The 9,942-nt window shown below is 39.4% G+C and overlaps 1 protein-coding gene across 1 annotated transcript; it reads right to left on the bottom strand.

Annotated features, from left to right (window-relative positions):
• Positions 1 to 1,034: 1,034 nt before the first annotated feature.
• Positions 1,035 to 6,213, bottom strand: LOC133321817 (uncharacterized). The gene is made up of 5 exons (XM_061530889.1): positions 6,206 to 6,213; positions 5,402 to 5,504; positions 5,244 to 5,329; positions 1,607 to 1,896; positions 1,035 to 1,558 (listed from the first exon to the last, which is right to left on the bottom strand). Exons 1-5 carry the CDS (start codon positions 6,211 to 6,213, stop codon positions 1,035 to 1,037), a joined length of 1,011 nt encoding a protein of 336 aa, XP_061386873.1.
• Positions 6,214 to 9,942: the final 3,729 nt, after the last annotated feature.

The raw sequence follows: 9,942 nt of genomic DNA, 5'->3' as shown, positions 1-9,942 counted from the left end.
AATCGGTTCAGATTTGGATATAGCTCCCATATATATTTTCGTCCGATTTTATGTAAATGGTGTACGAAAGGCTCTACATATCCTTCGATTTGCACGAAATTTGCCACAGCGTACTGAATTAAGTCTAGAACGATGTGTGTTAAATTTCGTGAAAATCCGTTCAGATTTAGTTATAGCTCCCATATATAGTTTCGGCCGATTTTATGTAAACGGTGCACCAATGTCCTTCGATTTGCACGAAATTTGGCATAGCGTACTGAATAAGGTCCAGAACGATGTGTGTTAAATTTCGTGAAAATCGGTTCAGATTTGGATATAGCTCCCATATATATTTTCGTCCGATTTTACGCATGTAGTGTACCACAGCCCCTATATATCTCTCGAATTGCACGAAAGTTGGCACAGCGCACTTAATTGAGTCTAGAATGATGTGTGCTAAGTTTCGTGAAAATCGTTTTTTTTTTATTTGCACGAAATTTGGCATAGCATACATAGTGGTGAAGGTTATCATATAGTCGGCCCCGCTCGACTTTTGAACTTTCCTTAGTGATTTAAAAATTATTTTTGGGGACCTTAAACCAGGCATGGATTTTTTAAAAATTATTTTTTGAAAAGATCTACCCTGCTCCCCACCTCTGTTCCGTTTGTGTTTTTTAATTTCTTGTAGATTCATAGGCTAGGGTTTTGTTATTTTTTTCTTTAATTAACATTTTTTATATTTTTTTCTCTCAGTGTAACATTGTGTGTGTGTGAGTGTGTGTTCTAAAACGAGGCACTTGTTTATGTATTTGTTGTTGTTGTAATTGTTATCGATTTTGTTTTTGTATTTTTTAAGGAAGGGTACAATTATCCTAGACACCTACATATTATCACCTAGACTGCAGATTACTATAACATAATTATATTTTCTTCATATTTCCCAAGGACTAAGGGGGTGGGGCCTTAGAGACCCCATCCCCCAGTGGAATCCATAACTAGTAAATTAAAATTTCGGTTGAATTATTTTTTTAAATTAAATTTCGTATTGCCACAAATCATCTGTAATTGCCATTTTCGCCATCACTGTCACCCAGGTGAAACAGGGCTGTGGAATTTTCAACCGCACCACCTGTCGTTCTGGCTGATGCTGTCACATTCATATTATTGAGCCGATAGTTACTAATTGCCGTCGTCATAAAACTCTCCTCTGGATCGGCATAGAGACCCTCTCCGGTTTCATAGAGTACTCGATTTTTCAACTGTTCAATTTGATGCAGCAGCTTTAGGGTCTCATGATCTAAATTATCATCTTCGACATGGAGCTGTCGTTGTTGTTCCTCATCAACATCCCATTCTAGAGATTCCGGAGTGGAAATATGGGACCAGGAGTTGTGAGAGCTATTACGAGTTATGGAACGCTGAAGACGTGAATTGGAACGTAGCAGAGCCCGACGCTCTCCGGAACGTTGAGAATCTTTCGTTTTGTGGGAACGTTGCCGGGCGGCCAGTTCTATCTCCGCCTCACTAGGCAACTCAGCCATTGATGACATGGAAGCCATGGAATTTAATTGATCCTCTTCTTCATCCGCCGCTAGGCTATCGCCTACACCTCCTCCCCCTCCTCCACCGTGACTGACATAATGCCACGATTCATCGGCTGAGGTTTCATCACAGGGTTTTGAGTCCATCATTTGTAGCTGTTGATAGGTCTGCAACATTTGGGTCCGCTGCTTAATCATGTGCTGTTGATAGTGGCGCATTTGACTATATTCATGTTCCCATTCCAGATCCAAAGAGGAACTGGCCCGGGAACTGGGTACTCGACTGGGTATATAGTTGACAGAAGATTCTTTGGTGTGGCCTGTGGTTATGAGGAGATTGGTGACATCTAGATTTTGTAGCTGGATGTCGGAGAAACTGGAAGAAAAAAATAAAAATTATAAAAATTATTTTTGGGCTCTACAAACAGGAGTGGATTTTTTTAAATCATTTTTTCCGAGGTCTACATAAGGCGTGGATTTTTTAAATCATTTTTTCCGAGGTCTACATAAGGCGTGGATTTTTTAAATCATTTTTTCCGAGGTCTACATAAGGCGTGGATTTTTTAAATCATTTTTTCCGAGGTCTACATAAGGCGTGGATTTTTTAAATCATTTTTTCCGAGGTCTACATAAGGCGTGGATTTTTTAAATCATTTTTTCCGAGGTCTACATAAGGCGTGGATTTTTTAAATCATTTTTTCCGAGGTCTACATAAGGCGTGGATTTTTTAAATCATTTTTTCCGAGGTCTACATAAGGCGTGGATTTTTTAAATCATTTTTTCCGAGGTCTACATAAGGCGTGGATTTTTTAAATCATTTTTTCCGAGGTCTACATAAGGCGTGGATTTTTTAAATCATTTTTTCCGAGGTCTACATAAGGCGTGGATTTTTTAAATCATTTTTTCCGAGGTCTACATAAGGCGTGGATTTTTTAAATCATTTTTTCCGAGGTCTACATAAGGCGTGGATTTTTTAAATCATTTTTTCCGAGGTCTACATAAGGCGTGGATTTTTTAAATCATTTTTTCCGAGGTCTACATAAGGCGTGGATTTTTTAAATCATTTTTTCCGAGGTCTACATAAGGCGTGGATTTTTTAAATCATTTTTTCCGAGGTCTACATAAGGCGTGGATTTTTTAAATCATTTTTTCCGAGGTCTACATAAGGCGTGGATTTTTTAAATCATTTTTTCCGAGGTCTTTGTGTATATGTTTGTAACAGACAAAAGGAAACGAAATAGACCCATAGTTCCTTTTGAGAATATGCATAGAATCACTTTCGGAGTCGATTTATGCATGTCCATCCGTCTGTCCGTCTGTTGGTGTAAAATTTTAAAAAAAATCAGGTCGCATTTATAATCCGAATTGGATGAAATTTGGCACAGCTCAAGAACGAACCCTGTTGAAATTGGGAAAAAATCGGTTCAGATTTCGATATAGCTTCCACATATATTTTCGTCCGATTTATTGTAGATGACGCACCAAAGTTCTTATATATCTTTCGATTTGCACGAAATTTGGCATAAGGTACTGAATTGAGCATAAAGTGATGTCTGTTAAGTTTCGTGAAAATCGGTCCGGATTTAGATATAGCTCCCATATATAGTTTCGTCCGATTTAATGTATGTGGCTGCAGCACTCTGAGACCGGTTAGGTCCGTTGTGATCATTCACAAGAAGAGATACGTTGAAGAGAAGAGACAAAGACAGATCTGTAGGGGAGAGAAGATTAGTGAATTCAAGGAGAGTTGAGAATCTTACATAAATAAGTGAAAGAAGAATGAAGGTCGATGGCTCTATGAGTCAGACAGAAGATGTGTTATGTGTCAAGGTTGGAACATACAACCTCTTTATGTTTCTAATTATGCTGTAGATTAGAGCAGGTTCGGTTGTTGGAAAGAAGCTGAGACTCGGTAGAAAATGAGCACCCACTTGCCTGTGCCGCCTGTAAGCCAGGACTGGGCAATGACACAGGAGATGCTCAATTGTCTCCGTCTCCTCCTCGTCAACGCAGAGTCTACAGTAATCAATTGCATCAAGATCCCATTTACTAGTAAAAGCCCTGATGTTGCAGTGACCAGTGATGATTCCCGTCATCACTCTAATTTCAGCTTTGCTCAGGTTCAACAGTGAGTGCGTTCTTTTGGTAGACAGAGTCGGCCAAATGGATCTTGACACGTTGCACCTAGGTTCGTTGTACCAAAGTTCACAGGCTATTTCGTCAAAGAATGCCTCAAAGTTCCGATAAAAAAGACATATGGGTGGTTTGATTGAGTCATCAGTTTCTAGATCGGTGGAGTGAGATCCTCGTCTAGCTAGTTCGTCCGCTCTTTCATTGCCCAAGATTTCACAATGTCCTGGTACCCAACACAACCGATAGCTATAGGTAAGTTCTTCCAGAGCTGCTCTACACTTGAGGACGGCTTCGGATTTGATATAACAAGATTTGATGGCTTTAAGAGCCGCTTGACTATCCACAAAGATAGTCAACGGTTCAGCGACCTCAGCAACCAGACTTTTTATCAATTCCGCTGCCTTCCAGATCGCGAAGATTTCAGCTTGGAAAACACTACAGTTGCAATCCAGCTTGTAGGTTAATTCAAGGCCTCACCTATCTTCTTCCATCTTGGATCCGTCTGTATAGAAGGCCAGACCGTCCCGAGGAGGGTTACTTCGTTTCCAGTCAGGAATAACGATATCTACATCGTCAAATCTCAGGATTGGTGATATATAGTCGCTTAGTTTAGCGCGTTGGTCTAATGCCATACCTGGTTCATTCAGAATACTACCATGCCCAATGGTACAGTTCCGCCATAGTTTTGTTCATGCAGCTTTAGGGCGCTACGCGCCGTCTGACAATTAATGCTGAGGCCCAGAGGCTTGAAGTACAGCATTTGGTTCAGAGCTGCTTGTGGCGTACTCCTTCTGGCTCCTGTAACTAAAATCGCGGCTCTTTGTATCTTGTCTAATTTACTGTATGTCGACATGAGGCTCAGACAGTTCAACCAAACAAGAGAACCATAGGACAAGATGGGCCTCACTACAGTGTTATACAGCCAGTGTATATTCGATGTTTATTGGCCCCCATCTTTTCCCAATGGAGTTCTTGCATGCATAGAGTGCAATCATCTCTCTCTTCGCCCGCTCCTCAACGTTGCTTTTCCATCGTAGTTGACAGTCCAGGATTGTGCGAGGTACTTTGCTTCGGGAAATAGATGAAGTTGCTCTCCATCCAGTGTTGATGTTTGTTCCATCAACGCCGACCTTACGCTTCCTAGTGAACATTACCAGTTCCGTCTTCGTTGGATTTACACCAAGACCATTTGCCCTGGTCCAGCGCGACAGCGTCAGTAAGGCTCTTTGCATAAGCTCCGAGATTGTAGACGGAAATTTCCGGAAATCAATATCACCACGTCGTCCGCATAAGCTACAACTTTGTCCGATCTTAAGTAAATGGTGCATAAAGTCCCAATATATCTATCGATTTGCACGAAATTTGTCATCGCGTACTGAATTGAGTCTAGAATGATGTTTGCTAAGCATCGTAAAAATCGGTTCAGATTTAGATATATTATATCATGTCAATGTTCTTGCGAAAAGGCGGAGTCTGTTAGGAGACATATGTAAAATATACCCAAAGTGGTGAAGGGTATCATATAGTCGGCCCGTCTGATTTTACTGCTTTTCTTAATGGTTTAACATTATTTTTTTGTGAGTTCCTTACCTTTCTCCATTATTCCCATTGCTTAGTTTGGCATAGGTGGTATCCTGATGCTGCCAAAATTTGTCCAAAATGTGTGAAGATTTTTTCTGAAAAAAAAAAAAATTTCAAAATTTAAAGGAGGATCGGACGAGGAATTTTTGGCTTTGGTTTTCACTTACCTTCCTCTTAAAATTCCATATGCGAAATATAAAATTATCCCGCTTATATGAACCGCTTACATTCGAGATTAAATCGAAATCTTGGTCATCTGTTGAATGGCGCCTAAAAGTAGACAACAGCAAAAGGAATACACAATGAATGGTGGATAATACAAAGCTAAGTACTGCGAACAAAAGGACTGACACTGAGGCAGCAAATTAATTTCAATAGAAAATTGCCGGGGCCATATATTATGGAACCCCTCCCTGGCACCCTGGCCCCCTTCATTCCAACCTTCTTTGATGGGCCTCAAGCCCAACAATCGCAGACACAATTTGCCACTTGAAGAAAAGAAAAAAATCACAAAATAAAATTCTATATATGTGAACTAGCTAACTAACAACAGTTACAATTTCTTGTGTATGAATGAATGGCACACACACACACACTCATTCATTTTCATTCTAAACAAAAAAACCAGCGGCAGAAGCATACTTTTAGGCTATTGACCTCTGGGTTTAAGGGCTTTTCCTTTTTTTTGTGCGCTCTGTGTATGTCTGAGAGAGAGTGGAAAAAAGCGAAACTAGCTGGTTGACTGGTTCGTTGGTATGCCTTAAGCACCTCCACCCCCTCCCCTTGTACAACCCACCACTTTCGAGCAGTAGAAGGGCCCATCCGCTCAGTCTATAAATTTATAACACCTCATGCCTTTGTCGTTGCGACTTGCATGCTTCCAAGTATTTATCTGCTGAGGTATTTTTTTTCGCTACAACAACAACAAAATTTGTCGTTGTTGTTGTTTTTATGGTTATTCTATAGCTTACGTTGCCATGTTGTTGGGTTACATTTTTTTGTGTGAAGTTGTTGTTCGACATAACCGGCAATTGTTGGCACAATTGACAAAGAACAAGCCACTACTACCACTACAGAGTCAACAACTACAACTATGACAACAAAAAGCAACAACAACAACTACACGATTAGAGGTTTGAATAATTTGTTGGTATTGTTCGCTGGCGAATTTTCTTTTCATTGTGACAGACATTGTGTCAAGTATTTCTGAGGCGAAGGCAGTGGAAATTTTTTTGAGGACCCTCAACGTGGCGGGGATTTTTTAAAAAAATATTTTTGAGACATCCACAAAGGCCTGGATTGTTTAAAAATTATTTTACGAGACCTTTCCAAAGCTACGGATTTTTTACAAAATACTTTTGAGGTCTTACCAAAGCTACGTATTTTTTTTTAATTATTTTTTGAGGTCTTACCAAAGCTACGGATTTTTATACCCTACACAACTATGTTGTCAGGGTATTATAGCTTGTGCAGCCCCAAGAGTTTGTAACGCCGTGAAATATTGGTCCTGGACCCACCTTTAAGTATACCGATCGTCATATCTCGACTAGCTGAGTCGATCTAGACATGTGTGTCCATCCGTCCGTCTGTCTGTCCATTATAATTTGTAAACACGATACAGGCCACAGTTATGGACCAATCTTCACGAAATTTTGCATGTAGGATGGGTTCTGGCCAATGAAGACCCCTATTGCTTTTCGTAAAGATTGGTTAAAATTTAGGGGATGAAATGCACCAAGGCTGCAGTTATGGCCCAAACATCGCGAAATTTTACACGGAGAAGGGGATCGGGCCAAAGAATAAGCTTTTGATAAAGATCAGTCAATATTTAGCGTATCAAAAAAAAAAAAAAAAAAATTAACGAGGCCTATCCAATGCTACGGATTTCAAAAATATATTTTTGTGGCCTTACCACAGCTACGGATTTTTTAAGGCCTTACAAAAGCTATGGATTTTGTTTTTTTTTTTTTTTTGATTATTTTTTGAGGTCTTACCAAAGCTACGGATTTTTTAAAACATATTTTTGAGCCCTTACCAAAGCTACGGATTTTTATACCCTACAGACAACTATGTTGTCAGGGTATTATAGCTTGTGCAGCCCCAAGAGTTTGTAACGCCGTGAAATATTGGTCCTGGACCCACCTTTAAGTATACCGATCGTCATATCTCGACTAGCGGAGTCGGTCTAGAGTCCGTCCGTCTGTCTGTCTTTCCATTATAATTTGTAAACACGATACAGGGCACAGTTATCGACCAATTTTCACGAAATTTTGCATGTAGGATGGGTTCTGGCCAATGAAGACCCCTATAGTTTTTGGATAAGGGGCTCTGGGCAAAGAATAAGCATGCCTGTTTTCATAAAGATCGGTCATTATTTAGCGGGTCAAATGGACCCTGACTTTTGTGTTTAAAATTACAAAATTGGTATTCTATGGCGTATATATTTACTGCTGAAGGACATAGACCCGAGAAGTTGATAGTATATCCAAGAGGAGTGGTTGACCTTTAAATTGATACCAATTATATTGTCGAATGTACCCGGATGTGGGAGTTGCACTTAAATATTTAGGGGTACTTGCGTATACATATATTAGTAACCCATTACCACTCTAGAGGGCGGAAATATAGCGCTGATCGCTTTGAAAGTTTCCATGAGGATCCAGTTATGGTCAAGGACAATGCCCATAATTTTCGGTGATGATCAGATAAAATTTTTGTGATGAATTGACCGTAAATTTATTTTTTTGTGATTTTTCGAGTCGATCTATAGATCACAATTGAAAGCCGAACATCACAATACAACCCACGGTGAAGGGAACCTGGACAAGTAATTAGAAGGGCTGTACTGAATATTGGGAATATTCTAATAATATGTAAGGAAGAGGTTCGTTTGATCTCTAATCGGTCACGAAATATTGTCTAGGCTCGAAATAAACATCCGCAGAAAGTTAGAGTTCCGTGGTAGTTGTGTAGGGTATCGTATGGTCGGTCCCGTCTGACTATACTGCTCCGCTCACTGGTTTAAAACTAAATTTTGGAGGCCTTAACAAAGGCGTGGATTTTTTTAAAATTAATTTTTGGACTGTACCGACTATTAGTAATATTCGGAATATATGTCAATGTAAGGAAGGTGTGCTGTAGACCTCTAATCGGGCAAGAGTGTGCAAATATCACGAAATATTGCCAAGGCTCGAAATAAACACCCGTTACCACAGTTAGAGTTCTGTGGTTGTTGTGTAGGGTATCGTACGGTCGGCCCCGTTCGACTATACTGCTCCGCTCACTTGTTTTGAAAATATTTGTTGGGGGACCTATACAAGGTGAGGATTGTTATACCCTTCACCACACCATGGTACAGGGTATTATGTCTTTGTGCATATGTTTGTAACAGGCAAAAGGGAACGAGATAGACTCATTTTTCCATTTGAGAATATGCATAGAATCACTTTCTGAATCGATTTATGTATGTCCGTCCGTCCGTCCGTCTGTCTGTCCACGTTAAATTGTAAACAAAGTACAGGTCGCAATTATGATCCGAATTGAATGAAATTTGGCATAGGTCACTTATTTGGCCCAAAGACGAAATTAGGAAAAATCGGTTCAGATTTAGATATAGCTCCCATATATATCTTCGTCCGATTTAAGGTAATCGGTGCACCAAAGACAGTATATATCTTTCGATTTGTACGAATTATGGTACAGCGTAATGAATAAGGTCCAGAACTATGTGTGTTAAATTTCGTGAAAATCGGTCCAGATTTAGATATAGCTCCCATATATATGTTCGACCGATTTTATGTAAATGGTGCACCAAAGTCCCTATATATCTTTCGATTTCCACGAAATTTGGCATAACGTACTGAATTAAGTCTAGAATGATGTGTGTTATGTTTCCTGAAAATTTGTCCAGATGTAGATATAGCTCCCATATATATTTTCTTCCGATTTGGTGCACCAAAGTCCCTATATATCCTTCGATTTGCACGAAATTTGGCACAACGTACTGTATCAGATCTACAATGATATGTGTTAAGTTTCCTGAAAATCGGTCCAGATTTAGATATAGCTTCCATATATATTTTCGTCCGATTTAATGTAAATGGTGTACCATAGTCCCTATATATCATTCGATTTGCACGAAATTTGGCATAGCGTACTGAATTGAGTATAGAGTGATGTGTGTTAAGTTTCCTGAAAATCGGTCCAGATTTAGATATAGCTCTCATATATATGTTCGTCCGATTTTAGGTAAATAGTGCACCAAAGGACTTATTATATTTCGATTTGCACGAAATTTGGCCTAGGGCACTGAATTGAGTGTAGAATGATATGTGTTAAGTTTCCTGAAAATCGGCCCAGATTTAGATATAGCTCTCATATATAGTTTCGTACGATTTTATGTAAATGGTGCACCAAAGTCCCTATATATTTTTCGATTTCCCAAAATTTGGCATAGCGTAATGAATTAGGTCTAGAATGATATGTGTTAAGTTTCCTGAAAATCGGCCCAGATTTAGATATAGCTCCCATATATATTTTCGTCGATTTTATGTAAATAGTGCACCAAAGGACTTATTATATTTCGATTTGCACGAAATTTGGCCTAGGGTACTGAATTGAGTGTAGAATGATATGTGTTAAGTTTCCTGAAAATCGGCCCAGATTTAGATATAGCTCCGATATTATGTAAATAATGCACCGAAGGCAC

This window comes from Musca vetustissima, unplaced genomic scaffold (genome assembly GCF_032173495.1).
Source record: "Musca vetustissima isolate MV318-11 ecotype Yass unplaced genomic scaffold, APGP_CSIRO_Mvet_v1 utg15036, whole genome shotgun sequence".
NCBI classification, from domain to species: domain Eukaryota; kingdom Metazoa; phylum Arthropoda; class Insecta; order Diptera; family Muscidae; genus Musca; species Musca vetustissima.
This window is presented reverse-complemented; position numbering and strand designations above follow the sequence as displayed.

Bases quoted from the DNA above. Each gene is read 5' to 3' on its own strand.
- LOC133321817 (XM_061530889.1), bottom strand. The intron at 5,330-5,401 runs GTAAGTGAAAAC...TTTTTTTTTCAG, and splicing joins TATGGAATTTTAAGAGGAAG to AAAAAATCTTCACACATTTT. The intron at 1,559-1,606 runs GTGGAGGAGGGG...CGGCGGATGAAG, and splicing joins GTGGCATTATGTCAGTCACG to AAGAGGATCAATTAAATTCC.